The sequence below is a fragment of the Lissotriton vulgaris genome, chromosome 8, assembly GCF_964263255.1.
Source record: "Lissotriton vulgaris chromosome 8, aLisVul1.2, whole genome shotgun sequence".
Classification (NCBI taxonomy): domain Eukaryota; kingdom Metazoa; phylum Chordata; class Amphibia; order Caudata; family Salamandridae; genus Lissotriton; species Lissotriton vulgaris.
Window position 1 is genome coordinate 669,208,468 of NC_141696.1, and position 20,802 is coordinate 669,229,269.

The 20,802-nt window shown below is 45.5% G+C and overlaps 1 protein-coding gene across 1 annotated transcript in view; it reads left to right on the forward strand.

The window, feature by feature from the left end:
- The window catches only part of NIT2 (nitrilase family member 2), a 502,164-nt gene extending 481,647 nt beyond the window's left edge, over positions 1-20,517 (forward strand). Inside the window, exon 10 of the mRNA XM_086934539.1 lies at positions 20,196-20,517. Within this exon, the coding sequence (XP_086790665.1) occupies positions 20,196-20,287 (92 nt within the window). The 3' untranslated portion in view covers positions 20,288-20,517. The remainder of the gene's footprint in view (positions 1-20,195) is intronic.
- Positions 20,518-20,802: the final 285 nt, after the last annotated feature.

A 20,802-nucleotide genomic window follows, 5' to 3' on the forward strand; every position in this document is an offset into this window, starting at 1 on the left:
TGAAGTGCAATATTTACCTGGTGTGTCAAACAAGGCTGCTGATTGTTTTTCTAGGTTGGTGAAAGGTGATGATGTTGGTTGTGAAGATGACTATGTTGATGAGGATGACTATCTCAATGTTTGTGAGGTTACAGAGGGTGTAGTAGGTAAGGAAGAGTGGAAAGAGGAATTGTTAAAGGATGAGGAGTTGGTTAGGATAATGTCTCTATTAAAAGATAATAAGCGTCTGGATAAACCTTGGTCCTTGGTTTCTCAGGAGCTATCCATTTCAGATGACATGCTAACTCGTGGTTTGAGGCTTATCCCTCCTTTCTCTTTAAGGAAAAAGTTGTTGTTACATGCACACTCTGGACCTTTGGGCATAGTAAAGACCAAAGAGATGATTCGTACCCAGTTTTGGTGGCCAGGAATGGACTTAGAAATAGAACGCATGGTTAGAGACTGTGTTGAATGCTGTGCAAGTGACAAGATTCTAAAAGTCAGGCAAACGCCTATGGTATGTAGAGAATTACCCAATCATCCTTGGGATGAATTAGCTATTGACATTTTAGGGCCCCTCACCGGAGTTTCTGACACACCTTACCTGATAGTTTTAATTGATTTGTATTCACGGTGGATAGAGGTACGCACAGTTAGTGAGATTACGTCAAGTTCAGTTATTAAATTTTTATCTGATATATTCTTGAGAGAGAGTTTTCCAAATAGCATATTATCAGATAACGGTCCACAGTTCTGTTCTAGCTTGTTTGAAGAATATCTCAAAAAATGTGGGATATTACACAAGCGATCATCATTATATCACCCTGAAACATATGGTGCTGTTGAGAGGGTCAACCGTACATTGAAGGAAAGTATTCAGCTCGCAAGAGCTAGCGGTCTAAATTGGAAAGATGCACTAAGAGAAAGAATTGATGCTTATCGTTGTTCCCCTCACTCAACTACTGGTAAATCCCCTTTTGAGCTATTCAGGGGTAGAGTTCCGAACACTATGTGGTGTCCAGGTTGGATGAATCTGAAAAAGGGGTTTGTGGACAATCGTGCTGGTGCTTGGAGGGAGAGAGAGATAGAAAAACAAACTTGTAGGAAAGCGTATTTTGACAAAGTTAAATGTGTTAAATTTCATGAAGTAAAGGTGGGTGACCTTGTAAAAATAAAGGCACCTGTGGGGAGAAGGTCTTGGTCAAAGTATACTAATATCAGGCCCGTCAGTAAAGTTTTTGGTAATGCTATCAAAACACAAGATGGGAGGATTTGGAACAAAAGTCGAGTTGTGGTTGTTAAATCGAAAAACATTACTCAGGCTGACTGTGATACCAACTCTAATCTTTTTGGTATAAACAACCCATCTCACTCCTGTGCCAACTTTTCACATAATACTCGGGTGAGAAGTCAAAGATTACGCAGTGCTCCAATGTACATGAAAGATTATGTGTAAGCAATGTTTATTTTTCTTCTTATTTGCTAACTCCTTTTATCTCCCTATTATGTTTATTCTTCATGTCGTTATTTATTGTAAAGAAGGGAGATGTGTTATGTTGTGCTGTTTACCATGCTTGTCTCTCCTGTTAGATTCTGGTCTCGCTTTCCAGGACTCTGCTTAGAATAGGAATGCTCCTCTGTTCTTAGAATAGGAATGTGTTTGGTATTCCAGGTCAGTTACGACCTGAAGCTGTTTGTGGATGAGGCAATTAAACCAGACTCCTAAACCTTTCTCCGTTTCCTGACTACTTCATTTTTGGAAACACCACACTTCCTCCTGCCCCCTTTGCCCAGGTCTGGTTTGGCTGTGATCACCCTCCCCCTCAAGCCCCAGTCGGCTCCGCAATCTTCCTCCCACCCCTCACGCCCTGTGCACCAAGTGTGCTTTCATCCTTCCTGTGTCCTGTCTGCCTAATATGGGGGTGGGGGCGTACAGGCCAGAGCGTACGTCTTTGAAGCTGGGGAGCCAGGTTTGAGTCTCGGCGTCAGCTGAACATTCTGTGATTCTGGGCAAATCACTTAATCTCCAAGCGCCTACTAAAATGAATGTGTCCCTGTATAACATAATTGGTGCTCTTCTAAAGCACTCCAATACCTTCGGGTCGAGTTCGTGGAGCGCTATATAAAACTACAAAAAAAACAGCAAAAAAAAACCCAAGCATTGGCATAGCCAATAGGTCTCGCCTTTGGAACCTTATAAGTGTTTAACCATACAACAGATAATGCACCAAGGATATTGTGCTGCATAACTAAATACTTATAAGGTCCCAAAAGCAAGACCTATTGGCTATGCCAATGCTTGTTATTACTGCTGTTACATAGATATAAATTCTCAAAGTGAAAAGCTGCTCTATTCTTTCTATTGCAACTTAACGATTGTGAGATATGTCATTCCGTTGCTAGTTTTTTAAAGAGCATTTTAGCACAAAGGAGGAGTATGTTATTTTAACAATAATGTATATAGATGTAGCTGACTGAGACTTCTAGCTGCAGATTCCTTACCTTTGAATTTCCCAGGCGTCAGGCTAGATCCGGAAACTTTCCCCGAGCAATGCCCCTTGCGCGCGCCATTGAGTTGCTCCATTCAGCTCCGCGTGACGTCATTATCGTCGGTTATGACATCGCAGAACCTATATAGGTGCCACCCAGGCAAGCCGACGTCGGTTGTTTTCTTTCTGCGTCAGTTAAGTGGCGATCTGGGAAAAGCTACCCCTCTGTTGCTTTTTCTCTACATTTTGTTGACTTCCTAGACTTTTCCCAACGTGCGCAAAGGATGTCATTGAGGAAGACAGGATTTAAGTCGTGCGGGGCTTGCCCCCACACCATGTCGGTCACCATCCTCACCTCATCTGCCTCTGGTGTCGCGTGCGCGACCACGGTCTGAAGTCGTGCTCGGGCACCATCAACCAAGATTCAGCGGAGGTCTCAGTCCTGATCGAGGAAGAGGACGTTGTAGGACCGCTCTCGGAGCCCCAAGTCCTCTTAACCCCACTCAAGGTCATCGGAACACTCAGGGAAAAGGGACAAGAAGAAGAAAAAGTCCAAGGGGACTTCATCTTCACCTAGACTGTCATCCATCGGCGAAGCAGATAAAGAGCACCGACGCTCTAGGGCACAGAGCAAGAGCCAGGTTTGACTTTGCGCCTTCCTACTTTTCCAGGAACCGGAGTGACCCCCGCTCAGATCAAGGTCTATGAGTCCATGCGCCGTGTATTTGAGCGGGCCGACCCCTCTGGTGAACCTTCGGCCCCGCGGGGTAGGAAGGGGCCCCATCTGATTTGATGCCTTCAGCTCCAGCCACGGAGCTGATGGGGCCTCAGAGATCCGATAATGGATCTGGGTGGACGCCAGTCATGCCACCACGACCTCCCCTGGCGTCTGATCTGAAGTTGGTGGCTGCAGCGCTGCCCATGCCTATCGGTGGTGTCAGCCACATCCTTATCCCAAGAAGACATGGAGTTGGAACAACATCACTCGACGCCAAATCCGACGTTGATTGAACCCAGGGGTTCTATGTTGTCGCCTGAACACTTTGTTGATGTGTTAGGCTCGGGAGAAGAATGGGAAGGGTCTAAGGACCCTCTGGAACACCAGGATGACTCTGCAGAGCAGTTACACTGGTATTTGGGGTAACTTGGGGTAACTTGGGGAAGCCAGTAGAATGGACACTCCAGATACAGGCATGCTCTCTCCGCAAACTGTGGCTATGGAGGAGGAGGCATCTTATGCCATGGAGGTTAAGAGGGCAGCCGAGTTCCTTGGACTGAGCTGCCCTCAATGGAGGTCAAGATTAATCTCCTGCCTGAAGTGCTTTGGCCTGGGGCTTCCACCTCAGAACCCCTTTTGCCCTTTAATGAAGTGCTTACTGATGTCCTTCTAGGGGCTTGGTCCAAGTCCAGCACAGGGCCTCCTGTGAATAGGACAATCACCTGCTGCCATCGCCCAGCTCCAGATGACCCAAAGTTCCTCAGCCAACACCTCACCCCAGAAAGCTTGGTGGTGCAGACCTCCACGTCACAGGATGCGTTCCCTTCGGCTCTTCCGTATAGGGAATTCAAGAGTCTGGATTCATTTGGAAAGAAATTGTTTTCTTCCTCTAGCCCGGCATTGCGGTCGGTGAATACTGTGTGCTTATTGGGCCATTTCTCCCTCTCCCTTTGGGAAACTGTTGCTCAAGTGTTGCCACAAGTCCCGGAGGAGGCCCATGCTGTGCTCTCTCTGGCAGTTAAGTATAGAAGAGATGCAGCAAAATTCATAATAAGGTGTGGCCTTCATACAACAGATTCAATGGCCTTGAGACGCCACGTTGGCTTAGGGCAGCTGGCTTCCAGGGTGATGTCCACGCAAATGTGATGGACATGCCCTTTGCTGGAACCTGCCTTTTTGGGCAAAAGGCAGATTCAGCCCTAGTAAAGTTCAAGGACTCTCGAGCTACGGCGGGATCCTTTGGTCTCTCTTCTAGTCCTCGTGGCCAGTCTACCTTTTGCTCCTTTTGTGGAAACGGAAGGGGTTTCCAGCCACGTCCACCCTATCCCAGCCACCCTCCTGCACAGGCTTCTGATGTGGACGCGGTTCTTTCCAGCCTAGGAAAGGAAGCCAGAAGTCATCAGGCACCCTGGCCTCGGCAGCCGGAGCCTCCAAGCATTCCTAGTCTGACTCTCCAAGAGCGCACCACTGCAGTTTGCGGGACAATCCATCATCATCTCCCTCACTGGAGGTCCTTAAAATTCTAGAAATTGGTCTTGCAGACCATTCAGATATTCTCTTACTTTCTTCTCTTTTCCTCCCCTCCCCCCATTTCTACATATAAGGACAGGCTGCAATCATTTAAAATTGTTCCAGTAGGAAGTTACAGCTCTCTTGGCCAAGGGAGCTATAGAAAGGGTCCTAGTTTCAGAAGTAGCCAATTGTTGTTATTCCTGCTACTTTCTGATTCCAAAAAACAAAGGATGCGACCCATTTTAGATCTTCGGACCTAAAATCTCTTTCTCAAGAAGGAGAAATTCATGATGCTCACTATAGCTCAGGTCCTGTCTGCCCTAGACATAGAAGACTGGATGGACCTCAGGATGCGTATTTTCACATCCTCATCCTGCCGGGTCACAGGCGCCACCTGCGCTACCTGCGGTTCAAGGTGGGCCACAAGCACTTTCAGTTTACTGTGCTCCCCTCCGGCCTTACCAGTGCCCCTCGGGTTTTCACCAAGGTGATGCCGGTGGTCGCAGCTCATCTGTGCCGGTTAGGGGTGTCCGTCTTCCCCTACCTCAACAACTGTCTCTTAAAGGCGTCCTCACCTCATGCTGTCATCTCCCACCTTCAGACTATGGCGCACCTCCTGCATTCGCTGGGGTTCTGTAAAACGTGCAGAAGTTGCACCTGACTCCTTCTCAGTCGCTCCCTTTCATCTGAGCTGTTCTGGACACATTGCAGTTTTGGGTCTATTTTCCCAAGCAGCAAGCCCAGGATATTCAGGTTATGATTCTGAGGTTTCAGCCTCTGTCCTGGATTTTGGTAAGACTTAATCTAAGGCTGTTGTGCCTCATCGCCTCCTGCATCCTGTTCGTAAAGGATGCCAAGTGGTGTGTGCGAGCTCCGCAGTGGACTTGAAGTTCCAGTAGGCCCAGCATCAGGGAAATCTCACTGATGTTGTTCAGATCTCAGAAGGAGCTGGAAAAGGTATGCATGGATGGTTAACGAACCGTGATTGGGTCAACGTTAAACACGTCTCCCTTCCCCCAACCAGATCTCGCAGTCATGACAGATGTGTCACTTCTGGGATGGGGCAGACATCTGGGAGAGGTAGAGATCAGGGGTCTCTGGTCTCCGGTGGAGTCGCGGCTCCACATAAATTTGTTGGAAATTTGATTGGCATTGAAAGCATTTCTTCCCTTTGTCAAGGGTAAGTTAGTGCAGATGTTCACGGACAGCACCACTGCCATGTGGTACTGCAGCAATCAGGACGGGGTGGGTTGTGGACCCTTTGTTGGGTGGCCCTGCGCTTTTGTACATGGGTGGAAGAGCAGGGCATAATCCTGGTGGTTCAGCACCTGGCAGATTCTCTGAACTTCAGGGCAGACAAACTCCACCGTCGATGCCTAGCAGATCACGAATGGCCTCTCCAGTCAGAGATGGTGCAATATCTCTTTCAGCAGTGGGGAGAACCTTGGTTAGATTTGTTTGCCTCTGAAGAGAACACGCAGTATCAGCAGTACTGCGTGCTGTAGTTTCCAAAGCGTCTATCGCTCAGCGACACTTTTTGGCACGGGTGGAGCTCAGGCCTACTGTATGCCTTTCCGCCCATACCACTTCTGCCCAGCATTCTGAAGAAGACCAGGAGCGACTAGGCACAAGCCATTCTTGTGGCTCCGGACTGTGCGAGGAAAGTCTGGTATCCAGAGCTTCTGAAAATGAGCATTGATCCTCCGATTAGGCTATCCCTTTAGGAGAATCTGAGGAAATATAAATTTTATGGTCAAGTTGTGTTCCCTAGCGTGTACCCCACCGTCTCCATGTACCAGCTTAAAGTGCATGTAACTTCCCTCCTGTACCAGCTATGAAGACGCAACTACATTTGCGTCCAACGTTAACATGTCCTCTTTCAGACCCACCCTGAATGGGTTGAATAGTCCGTTCCTAAGTGTGCTATGCCAACGTCTTTTTGTGGTGTACTTTACACGTTTTTCAGCTCTGGCAAAGTAGGCCCTGAATTCTGCCATTGAGCCTTTTTCTCCTGCCTTCTGACTCTGAATGCCTCAGCCCAGGCTGTCTCTGTACCCGTGACCTCTGACTTACTTTCTGTGCGGCTCCCGGCGCTTAGCACAGCCTGCTGCCTGCCAAGACTGACTTCAACCTTCGAATTATCTGTTCCGCTCCTCGAAAATACATTCCTGCCTACTAGTTAAGTAAACATCCTCCCAGCTGCAGAGCAAAGGGCCCGGCCTCACTGTCTCTGTGCAAGTAATTCATAGCCCCTGTTACCATGGAAGGCCCATGCCCCTCGCATTCTCATGTAGACACTTAGGCGCTTATACATGCACTCACAGTCAGTATAGAATAGCTTCTGCCCCAGAGACCTTTTCCGTTTAGATAATATGGTTCCCAAACATCAGATATCAGATATGATAGAAGTACGAGTTGATCTGACATGCCAGACTTCTGTCTCTTTCCGCCAGTGTAAATGTCAAGTCCCCCTGCACCCGAATCACGTCAATCACACGTCATGCAGCTGCGCGCATCCAAGCCTCAGATTTCTGCTGACATTACAAGATTTCTGCTTTATGCCACCCACTTGTTACACCTACCTATGACGTTTCTAGCACACACCTCTAGTTCACGCCTAGTTCACGCCTTCTAATTACGTATCACTACCACGTGGATGCTGTTATCTTGTCTTCTCTCAGCTGTTACGCCTACTATATTGGTTTCTATGATGTGATTTAAGTATATAAGCTATGTATTGTCAATAAAATATTGCTCTATCCCTTCCTGAACCCCTGTGGTTGCAGGAACATGATATCCAGGTCATGACCATTCCTTTTTGAGGAATAAAAACCCCTAAGAACTCTAACACCACGGACTCTGCCTTTTTCTTTCCGATTGAGTTATTATTGATTAAGTACTTACCTGCATAGAAATTAAGACGGTAAATCAAATATTTACCACATTATTTTGGCGCCCGAACAGGGACCCCTCCCCCACCCCACGCGCCGGTTGGTGCGTTGCAAGCTCTGTCCCCTGCCATCAGTTAGACGGAAACTACGCGTACTGGCAGGATTTCCTGTATCTCCCTCTGGCCCACGGAGGTGACGAAGACTGCAATCAGCACCCAGACGAGGCGGTGAGGAGTGCGGAGGATCCCGACCAGAGCCTAGCCGAAAGAAGCAAGGTCCGAGGTGTCAAGAGGCCCACCAGTTTCCGAAGTATCCACGTGTCGAGTCGAGTCGAGTCCGGTCCAGTCCAGTCGAGTTTTCCGAGGCCTTCTGTTTCCGTGCTTCCCGGTGAGTACCATTACTGGGACGTATCAAGACGGGTTTGGGTACACAAATTCGGTCTGCACTGTTTTAGACAGTGTATCTGTACTGTTTAGCAGTACATCAGTTATTCAAGTTTTTGCATTGTCTCTGACAGTGTATCTGTGCTGTTTAGCAGTACATCCAGTATAGGGGGTAGTCATATATGCCTCAAATGTCTTTCATGTGATTAATGTCGTGGTATGAGTGTGACTGTTTTTAATGTGCATTATTGTGTTCTTGTGTAACTAGCTGTATTCAGTATTAAGTAGCAAGGATTGAGCATTCAGTATTAAGTAAACAAGATGCCGTTTTTCAACAAGTTAAAGCAGATAGGAACTAGGAAAGGGATACTAGAGGAAGAAATTCCTATCCCCCCTAGGGACACTCCTGGAAATTTTATGTACCACAAGCATGGCTTAGATGCCATATTGTATCTAGATTTATGGGCCGATTATACTAAGCATCTAGACGAAAGACACAGATGGCCCGTTACCGGAACGTGGGATGCCGAGTGCATCATGAAGGTAGAAGAAGCGCTATGGAAAAAGAAAGCCAGGCAGTCTCAGAAAGACGCCATAGAATTTTGGCGTAAGGAATCACATAAGCGTGCTGAAAAAGCACTCCGTAGAGAAGACAGACTTAAAGAATCAGATAAAGCCCAAGAAAACGAATTAGTTACTGAAGGGATCCGAGTAAAATCAGAACAAATAGACCGCGCACGAAACAATCTCGTAAATGGCATGTATCTCCTGGCCGAGGGTTCGCCTGAGGCCACTTCAGAAATACCGAAAAATCTGCCGCCACCATTGGTTCCAACTAAAGTAACTCACAGGACCACTAAAGACATATTCCTGAATTCCTATCTAGAGGATGTAGCACCCGCTTACACCAATCTGCCTGTCCGCGTCCCGCCTACTGACGGTGACGGGGGTGGCAACCCGCCTCCAGACCATATCCCTCCATTACCGCAACCAGGTTTCCCCGTTCGACAGCCCATCGTTCCTCCACCTCCACCACTTCCCGCACCTAAAATTGATATACCAAAACCGCTTCTACCTGATCCTACTAAAAGACAAGTTCAAGTACAGATACAGACTCCACAGAGAGATAATGTCCAAGCTTCCGCCTCAGGAGGTGCGACCGGGGGTTACCGGACCCCGCCCCCAACACACAGATCACACCTTAGGGATATGCAGAACCCTTTTACGCTCCAATCACCCCGCCTCGACATACTCAAAGAACCACTTTCAGTTTGCAGATATGATCCAGTACCCGGCAAAGTTGATAGAATGATGATAGCATCACTACGCTTACGACATGCTACAGATTATCTACTGTTTTTCTCAGGAATGAAAGAGCACCTAGATAGAATATATCATTTTGTCCAGACTGGGGAAGACCCTGACAGTATTAAGGAGGCCATGGCGCATCAGAAAGTTGACACTCAAGCATATATATTACGTTTTTTCATAAATTGCTTAATAAGAGAACGAGACAGGCCTGGGACAGAACAGGAGGAATTAGATGGACTCAACAAGTGGGGTCAAAATATATCCGAAGGAAAACATGATAAAGGGGGTTGCATAGCCAGTATGTACAAAAGAATAAGAAAAGCAGTGATAGAAATACACGAAAAAGAGAAAGAAAAAGCTTCCTCCGAGGAGGAGGAAGAACCTGAAGAACCAGAAAAGACTACAGATACGATAGCGTATGTAGGTAAGGGAACTTACCTTAGGAAAGGCATTCGTCCGGAAAGCAAGAGAGTTTTTCTCTCTGGCATAACAAAACCGAATTCTCCCGAACATCAGTTCCAAGAGACTGATAAAAGGCTTCGAGAACGAATAGGGTACCATGTACTCAATTCTATGGATGAACAAGAACTAGCCCGGTCAGCAGTATTATGGGCTGACAATCCGAACATATACAATGATGACACAGTAGCGCAGACATTTCTGAACCTTTCCCCAGACGAGCAGAAATTAGCAGGTGTATACATGATTCAGCATCTCACGTTATACAGAAACCAACATTCTGATCCAGGTCCCTTACACGATACATTAGAAGCCCTACTCATGGATAGATGGAGAGGCCTAAGTACCAAGTTAATACAGATAATTCTAGAACAGCGACATAGATATAACACTTTCGTAAACTCCGAATATGTTCCCGCTCCGCCCCCAGAAAGAAAAATGTACCATATGGAGCGTCTGCATGGCATTGAAAGTCAGAACCCCTTACGAGAAGTACATCCGGTTATGGGTACCGATCATAACTTGAAGCGTGTGTATGTACACACACCTCTGACCAAGTTAGAACTGTTGGAAATGAAGAAACTAGTACCGTGTCATGATAAAGACCCTGCAGGTTTTCACAGAGAACTTAAAGACATGTTACTGATGGGGGATTACACATATGAAGATATCATGAAAATGTTAAAGGTATTGCTGCCCACGGGTATCTACGAGAAACTCAAGGAAAAAGAAAGGGAAGTGGGAGACAAAAAGATTGTATGGGCAGAAATAGAAGACGAGGAGGAAAAACGTACCCCAGGGCTAGGCCTTGGGGAGAAAACTAAAGCATTACCAGGTTTGATAGTACAGGTTCTGCCAAGATTACTGACAACTAGAAAGGAAGATTGGGACGCAATTTCGGCCTGTAAACAGAAACCAGATGAAGATACTAGTGACTTCTATTCAAGATTCGAGAAATGTTTCATTATTAATAGTGGTCTTAAACCAAGTAGCGAGTCGTACCCGCATCTTTTTGTATCAAAATTAGTGGAGAATTCCCTGTTAGCAGTTAAAAACCGTGTATACAAGGTTGAGAGTACATGGCAAGCAAATACGCCATCACAGATGTTACAGATGTTACAATACCATCAGAACAGAATTAGAGAAGAACAGGATCATGAACAGAAACGTATGAAAGACACAAAAATGAAAATGTTAGTGGCCCAATCAGTTCCAGCCGACAGCCAGAGAAAGGGTACGACCCAGACAGGCCATGCCGCAGCTCCCGTTAAAGGGACATGCAACTATTGCAAGCAGCCAGGTCACTACGTACATGAATGTCCAGTTCTGAAACATAACATAGCAACAGGTAAAACTAAGGAAAGACCGCATCCACCAAGACAAGATCAGGCCCAGCAACAGACTTCACAGAATACACAGCCTATGCATGCTTCACCACATGCAGCACAGACAGTAGCGGTATCACAGCCACAGCCCATTGCCGCGACTCAACAAGTTTCCCAACAGATGTACCAGTATGCCCAATCCGCTTACCCCGATTATCCACGATACACATGAAACAGCCTAGAGAGGGAATTTGGCTTGCCTCTTATTGAAATTCCTGTAGATCAAGAGGGTCCTTATGTACACAGTCAAGTATTGGGAAAAGACAGAAAGTTTTTAATTGACACAGGGGCAAGCCGCACAACAATCAGCCATAATGAAGTCCCAGGGGCACCCCTCTCAGGCTCACAGAATGTTTCCCTTGGTTTTTCAGGACAGCCTATTGTAAACGAGGTATCAGAACCAGTTCCTCTGGCTGTGGGTCCATTATCACGTGTTACAGACCTGTTACTCACGAAATCATGTCCAGAAAACTTGTTAGGAATAAAGACATTGAAGGCTCTAGGAGCTGTTATATGTTGCTCTCCGGAAGGAGTTAGACTTTTCTTAAGAGACTTTAAGGGTCATTATGTGTTACGAGAGTTTGATGTCAGATTGAAAAATGTACCAGATCACTTGTGGGCAAAAGGCCCAACTGATGTAGGTTGTATGCACATTACACCATACCGTGTTACACTCAAACCAGGTGTTGTTCTACCCAGAATCAGACAATACAAGTTACCACCCGATGCTGTAGTGGCTTTACTGGAAATCATTGAAGAGCTCATTGCCCAAGGAGTGGTCGTAGAGACCGACTCCAATATCTGTAATTCCCCTATCATTCCAATTCTTAAACGTACTGATCCCAATGCACCGCCAGTATATCGGCTGGTGATTGATTTAAGAGAACTGAATAAATGCATTGTCCCACAGTACCCTGTGGTCCCCGACATCTCTTCCCTATTGACTGCTATTGATTCAGAAGCAACGTTCTTTACTGTAATTGACCTCAAGAACGCCTTCTTTAGTGTACCTATTGACCCAGAGAGCCAATACCTCTTCGGATTCAGTTTAAATGGACGAAGTTTCAAATTTTCACGCGCACCTCAAGGATTCACAGAAAGCCCCAGCATCTATAGTCAAGCACTGAAAAGACAACTAGATTGTATTCAAATGCCAGTTAACACCGCTTTACTGCAATACGTCGATGATCTGCTGATCACCGCACGAAGTGAGCCCGAATGTGAACAAGCATCACTGACAGTTTTACATTTTTTGGCCGACAAGGGACACAAGGTGTCTCCTTCGAAGCTACAATTCTGTGTTCAGCAAGTTGTGTACTTGGGTCACTTGCTGTCCAAAGTGGGGAGACAGCTCACTCCTGATCGCATTCAGTTAATTGTAAATATGTCACAACCCCAGACACAAAAGGAAGTGCGGGCCTTTATAGGCCTCACCTCGTACTGCAGACAATGGATTCCTCAATATGCATTTCTAGCTAAACCACTCATCCAGTTAACGACACAGGAGGCAGCGACTTCGACTGTCCTTCCTTGGACTCAGGAACATACACAAGCCTTTGAAGAATTAAAGAAGGCTTTATGCCAAGCACCAGTTTTAGCGACACCATGTTACAGCAAACCTTTTACACTTTTTGTTACAGAACGTGATGGTACAGCGTTGTCTGTCCTCACTCAAGATCAAGCAGGTTCACATAAGCCTTGCGCTTATTTTTCAAGTACATTGGATTCAGTAGCCCAAGCACTCCCTGCGTGCTTGAAATCCGTAGCAGCGACAGCATTAGCAATCAGACAGAGCGACTCAATTGTTTTAGGACATCAATTAACAGTACAAGTTCCACATTCTGTAGAGGTTCTTTTAAACAGAACCCAGACTCAGCACTTGACTATAGCACGACTGACAGGTTATGAATTAACGCTATTCCAGCCACACATAGAAATCAGACGCTGCAGCATTCTGAACCCCGCAACATTGTTACCTACAATTATGACAGATCCAGCCCCGCATGATTGCCTAGAGATCATTAATGCAGTGACAAAGCCTCGACGAGACTTAACAGATGTCCCACTGACAAATCCAGACCTGACACTTTACGTGGATGGTTCATGTATGAGAACAAGTACAGGAGAATTAGTGGCCGCGTATGCAGTGACCACTGAAACTGAAGTTAAAGAAACATATCGTATTGATACACTGTCCGCTCAAGCGGCAGAGCTTATTGCCCTGACCCGAGCCTGTATACTAGCCAAGAACAGAAATGTTAACATATACACTGATTCCCGTTATGCCTTCGGAGTTGTACACGACTTCGGAATGTTATGGCAAGAACGAGGTTTCTTGACCTCTCACTGTGCCAAGATTCAACACGGTCCCCTCATTCAAGCACTGTTAGAAGCAATACATCTGCCTTCAGGCATATCCATCATGAAGTGTAAAGCACATACTAAAGTTACAGATTCCATTTCCCAGGGTAACGACCTGGCAGACCAGACAGCAAAACATACAGCATTGACTCCCACTCAGACAACTGACGTGACAAAGACAATAGTACCAACACAGTGTATGACAGTCAGGGATCCCACCCTAGATGTAATCGATATCCAGACACATGCTACTTCAGATGAAATAAAGAAATGGACTGAACTAGGAGGGATCCAGACAGATCAAGGTTGGATGACGAAGGAGAAATCTACATGGTTTCTCCCCGACTCTATGGTTCAAGTCATAATCAATACAGCACATAGTCCGGCACATCTAGGAGAGAAAGCTATGTTAGACAGTTTACAGAATCTCTGGTATAACAAACACTTACGAGCAGCAGCAAAACAGAAAGTGCGTACTTGCATGATCTGTTGTCAGTTCAATCCAGGTAAAAGCGTCCCTGTAGAGCAAGGTGGATTTCATCCTCCTGATCACCCTTTTGAAGTCCTCCAGATGGATTATATCCAGATGGATCGTTGTCGAGGATTCAAATATGTCCTCGTAATTGTTTGTGCACTTTCCCGCTGGACCGAAGCATATCCAGTCCCAGATTACACTGCCCCGACCACTGCCAGGCAGCTGGTTCGAGAATTCTTCCCACGGTACGGCTTGCCTCGTGTCGTGTACTCAGATAACGGACAGCCATTCTCATCCGAATTAATGAAACAAGTTTCCTTGCTGCTAGGATATCAGTGGAGATTCCATTGTGTCCGACATCCCGAAGCCGCAGGCCTTGTAGAAAGGCCTAACCAGACACTAAAGACCCGCCTTGCCAAAGTTTGTAAAGAGAAAGGGGTCGACTGGATAGTCGCCCTGCCAGTTGCATTATTCTACATGAGAATGGTTGCCCATTCGAGATCAGGACTATCCCCGTACGAAGTGGTCTTTGGCAGACCACCGAATATGTGGGGGACGCCCATGCCTAAGAAAATTACTGATGTCGATTGTAATATGTTGACAGATTACCTTGCCTCCTTGATGTCTGCACTCCAATCATGTCGTTCACAGGTTGCTGCCGCCTTCCCCGACAACACTGATGTAAAGCCGCATGATGTCCGTCCTGGTGACACAGTCCTGATTAGGAACTTTGACAGGAAAAGTCAGCTGGAGCCCCGCTGGAAAGAGCCGAAGACCGTCCTTCTTACTACGAGGACAGCAATAAAGGTGGAAGGCAGAAAAGGGTGGATACATACGAGTCATATTAAAAAGTACAACGAACTGAAACCGGACCCAGACTCGTCCACCCCCTCCAAAGACTGTATTGAGCCAAGTGACTTTAAAGTTCCCGAACGAGAGAAAACTCCCCAAGAGGAGTATAGACTGAAACTTCGATCTAGCAAGTCAGACAGTTTAATTGTTTAAGTCCTCCCCTAGGTGAATCGGTTAAATAGTTTCTGACATGTATCCCCTAGATCGAGATAGAGAGAGAGAGAGACAACTCAAGAAACGTACATATTGCAAATCACTCCGCAGTCACTGTATAGTGACATTATTGATTATGTTTTTTCTAAGTCTTCTGATTATTGTTGCCAGTATACTGCTTCCTATCTACTACCCTATTTTCAAGCGTGAACAATCTGCTTACAATGTCACTGCTGAACATTCTTTTAGTGAATTACCTCCACACGAACTTTCTTACAGACTCGCGCTGCGCAACAACACATTCATTAGTATGTTACATCACTCCCATCAGACTAATAATGCTACAAACTGCTGGATATGTGGCCGACTCCCTCCCTACCAGAAATACAAGGGAGTTCTGCCCCTCTTTCCGTACCCGTTCACTCACAATGGCTCCTGTGGTGCATGGTTTAGAATAATTAATTCCTTAGATCCTGATATTGCTGTTTTCAAAGGGAGCTGGGTTTGGGGAAACTTGAACTTAGTTCTGCTTAATGTCTGTTACCCTGATAAGAAGGGACTCCCCACTAGAATAGGAACTGATCTAGAAAATGAAGTATATGGATTAGGTAATTACACAATTAACCTTATGATTCTTACTGTTGAATCCGAAGCTGCACCAGTTCTCCCTGCTATGTCAGTATTACCAGTCACTGGTGAATTATGTGTCAGTAAGAAAGGTTCAGTACACTTAGGTCATAGTAAATGTACTACTGTGGTCGAATTCAGTGATCAAGGTAAATCGTCCTTTAGAGCTACCCGTCATTCCTATTTTGTTTGTGGTCATACCGCATACATACGCTTACCTCCAGATTGGGATGGTACCTGTTATATTGCATTCCTTCTGCCCCCTGTTTTTCTAGCTCCTCCTGATTATCACAGAAATACAAATCTAGTAAAGAATAGACTCCGAAGAGATCTCCCGATTGTCGACTACACTGAAACGGCATGGGAGCAATACACAGATTTCAATAAAGGGTTCTTTTTCTTTACAGGCCCCGTCCAAAATAGTAAATTAATACGCAGATTAACTAGAACACTTGAAGCAGTAGTAAATGAAACTGCCTCCGCCCTAGGTAACTTAACAGAGGAGCAGTCCGCCATGCGGGTTGTCGTTCTTCAGAATCCTCTTGTTATTGACGTCATCTTGGCAGACAGAGGCGGAGCTTGTAAGGTCATCGGGTCAAGTTGCTGTGTTTTCATTCCAGAAAACGCGCCATCTGTATACAAAGCTATTACACGTCTTCATAAGATTGCAAGTCAGATACATCAGAATCCAGGCACCTGGACTTGGTCCGGTTGGTTCTGGACAACGTTAACTGCTTGGGGATGGAAGATCCTATCCTTCCTAGGCGTTGGCCTAGTCATAGTATTCAGTTGTTGCCTGTGCCTACAGTGTGGGCCAGCGATTTGTGGACTGTGTGCCACATCATGCATTGAACATTCCAGTTTTCTCTCAAAACGTGAAAGAAAGAAAGAAGAACAAATGATGTTACAAGAACAAACTGATCGATTCATGAGGATCGATATATCATGAAGGGTCCGTAGGGAACAAGGAGGGAATGAGGAAATATAAATTTTATGGTCAAGTTGTGTTCCCTAGCGTGTACCCCACCGTCTCCATGTACCAGCTTAAAGTGCATGTAACTTCCCTCCTGTACCAGCTATGAAGACGCAACTACATTTGCGTCCAACGTTAACATGTCCTCTTTCAGACCCACCCTGAATGGGTTGAATAGTCCGTTCCTAAGTGTGCTATGCCAACGTCTTTTTGTGGTGTACTTTACACGTTTTTCAGCTCTGGCAAAGTAGGCCCTGAATTCTGCCATTGAGCCTTTTTCTCCTGCCTTCTGACTCTGAAAGCCTCAGCCCAGGCTGTCTCTGTACCCGTGACCTCTGACTTACATTCTGTGCGGCTCCCGGCGCTTAGCACAGCCTGCTGCCTGCCAAGACTGACTTCAACCTTCGAATTATCTGTTCCGCTCCTCGAAAATACATTCCTGCCTACTAGTTTAAGTAAACATCCTCCCAGCTGCAGAGCAAAGGGCCCGGCCTCACTGTCTCTGTGCAAGTAATTCATTGCCCCTGTTACCATGGAAGGCCCATGCCCCTCGCATTCTCATGTAGACACTTAGGCGCTTATACACGCACTCACAGTCAGTATAGAATAGCTTCTGCCCCAGAGACCTTTTCCGTTTAGATAATATGGTTCCCAAACATCAGATATCAGATATGATAGAAGTACGAGTTGATCTGACATGCCAGACTTCTGTCTCTTTCCGCCAGTGTAAATGTCAAGTCCCCCTGCACCCGAATCACGTCAATCACACGTCATGCAGCTGCGCGCATCCAAGCCTCAGATTTCTGCTGACATTACAAGATTTCTGCTTTATGCCACCCACTTGTTACACCTACCTATGACGTTTCTAGCACACACCTCTAGTTCACGCCTAGTTCACGCCTTCTAATTACGTATCACTACCACGTGGATGCTGTTATCTTGTCTTCTCTCAGCTGTTACGCCTACTATATTGGTTTCTATGATGTGATTTAAGTATATAAGCTATGTATTGTCAATAAAATATTGCTCTATCCCTTCCTGAACCCCTGTGGTTGCAGGAACATGATATCCAGGTCATGACCATTCCTTTTTGAGGAATAAAAACCCCTAAGAACTCTAACACCACGGACTCTGCCTTTTTCTTTCCGATTGAGTTATTATTGATTAAGTACTTACCTGCATAGAAATTAAGACGGTAAATCAAATATTTACCACAAATCTTCTGTCACAGCAACAGGGGAGGGTTCTCCACCTGAACCTGTCAACTCTGCGCCTCCATGTGTGGAAATTACGCTGCAGCAGTTAATGGCTTTTGACGACCTTCCTCCCAAAGTATGTAATATTATTTTAGCTGCCAGGCAGCTCGCCACTAAGACAGTATAAGCCTGCTGTTGGCTGAAATTTGTATTGTACTGTACAGAAAGGTCTATTGATCCTCTTTCTGCTTCTCTTTCCACTGTCCTTTTATTCATTTTGACCCTTGCCCAGCAGGGCTCTGCTTTGGGAACTCTCAAGGGTTACCTCTCTATTCTTTCTGCTTTTTTGCGACTGCCAGACCAGCCCTCTCTCTCTAAGTCTCTGATTGTACATAGGTTTCTAAAAGGGCGGGCTCACTTGTTTCCATCCGCGCCCTTTGTTATGCCACAGTGGGACCCTAATTTGGTCCTCCCGTACCAAATGTGTGCTCCCTTCGAGCCTTTACATAACTGTCCCCTCCGGCTGTTCTGCCCGGAGGGTGAGTGAGTTGCAGGCGTTATCTTGCACGCCTCTCCATCTGATGTCTTTTCCAGAATAAGTGGTGCTTCACACCTGGGCTTCCTTTTTACAAAAGGTTGTGACCCCATTCTGGGTCAATAATCATGTTGCCCACCTTCTTTGCTCCCCACATCCCTCTAAAGAGGAGGAACCTTTCCACCGACTGGACCCAAAAAGAGTATTGTTCTACCTTGACTGTACCAAAGAGTTCCAAGTGGACAACCAACTGTTTGTGACGAAGGGCGGTTCAGAAAAGAACCATCTCTGGCTGGGTCGTTCTCTGCATCAAGATCTGCTATGCCCTGGCAAAGAAACAGCCTCTTGAGGGATTAAGGGCCCATTCCACCAGGGGGAAGGCTGCAACTCCACCAGGGGGAAGGCTGCGACTACGGCCTTGGCTCAGGGTGTCCCAGTTCTGGACATCTGTCAGGCAACAACGTGGGCATCTTTGCACATTTTTGCCAAATACTACTGCCTGGACAGTCAGGTCCGCAAGGACTGGCATTTTGCCTGTTCATTCCTGCAGGACTTTCTAGTGTAGGAATTGGTCCGCAACCCAGCGCCGGATTGGTATGACTTGGGTATCTAATTCAAAGGTAAGGAATCTGCAGATAGAAGTTTCTATCAGATGAACAAGTTACTTTTCTTCAGTAACACATTATCTGGTGGAGATTCTATCTAGCTGCAAATTCCTTACAGCCCCACCCATGCCTTCCTGCTTTGCGTACTAATGTTGTAGGGCTAGGGTTACTTCCCTTTTCAGGGCCCTAGTTTTGCACACAACTACACCAATTACTTTGTGGCTCTGCGCTTCTGGAGTGGAAAAAAACTAAACGTTCTGATGTCCGCGTCACTGGGTGGTGCCTATATAGGTGCAGCAACGTCATAACTGCCATTGACTACGTCACTCTGAGCCGAAAGGAGCCATCAAATGGAGCCGCAAGGGGTATTACTCAGCAAAGCAAACGTTTCCAGATGCAGCGTGATGCCTGGGAAATTCAAGGATAAGGAATTTGCAGCTAGATAGTCTCTACCAGGCAATACATTAAGACAGGTAAGTAACTTATTTTTTCTTTCATGATTTGTCAGTCTTTTACTATGATGTTGAATGTCGACCTATGCACTTCAAATCTCTTAAAGCTCTCGCTGGGGGATGTGAGTTTAGCCATCCAACATGTAGCCTTTTTTATCTTGAGTTTCTATCTTGAGTTTCTAAATTATGATCCAAGCTCTTTATTCCACTGAATGTAAGTTACCAAAGGGTTTTTATCGTAGATGTTTAAATATTTCTGTTTTTATAGTATTTTTTGTATATCTTTTATGATCTGCCTTTGGAAGAATAAATAAAGTCAAAGTAAGAAGATAAAGACTATAGCTCTTTTTTAAAAAGTAATATTGCATTAATGTATTTGTAGTTACTTGAAGTTCATGTTTTATTTTGATGCAGTGGAAAGCTGAATGGATATTCAATGATGATTAGTTTAGTAATAGGTAACTGTGTTCCTTTCCATGACTGATCCTTTTTCTTCCAAAGAACCTGACAAATTGAGGTATTTTATTTTGAGACATTCTTTTAAAATTAGTTTGAAATATCTGATTGCTGCTGTTGTCTGATAATCTGCAGTCTATTACTTTTAAAATGTCTATTTAAAAACTCAATTTTGACTCCAGCTTGATGTTACCTAGGGTATTAACACGTTTTTTATTCTGTGAAAATTAAAAAATAAATACCAGTTCCATTGCCCTGCTAGTGCAAAGGCTGTATTTCAGGAACTAACATATTGTGCAAGCCAAATCATAGGAAAGGATTAGATGTTGAATTCTGGGTTAAATTGACTGTGTGTTTTGTGTTCCTACTTTTCTTTTATACAGATTTACAGTATTTGACAGATGTGCGTCAGCAAATTCCCATACACTTTCAAAAACGTGCTGATCTCTACAGTGTAGAGGCGAAGAAAGAATGAATCAAAGACTGCATATCCAAGAGAATGATTACCATGCTAAGAGCTCTTTTCCCGGCTGTTGTAACTGTTGGTAGACATGTGACTCTTCAATCAATGTAACTGATTAACCTAATAATGTCAACTTCGAACACATTAACTTGACGAACGCTTATCACTGAAATAAATCTTCCTTTATCTGCTATTTTGTCTGGTTGACAGTTTTAAATAAATATATTGTTAAACCACACAAATAATACTTTATTATATGAATATTGGATTGCTTTGACATGACATGCCCCTAATCTATCAGGCAGTGAAAAATAAAACAGGTAACTGGGGGGGCGCTAGCGAGCTTGAGGCAATATGGCCGCACTGTAGTGCGGCTCTGCCTGCCGGGCTAATAATCCATCAGTAATCTGCGGACCTGACGTCCATCGGACCTTAAAAACAACAAAAACAGGAAAGTATGCCCGGCCACATCTGCCCTGCAGGTGGGACATGGGGACCTGGTCGCCCCCCCCATGTGGGTATTCCCC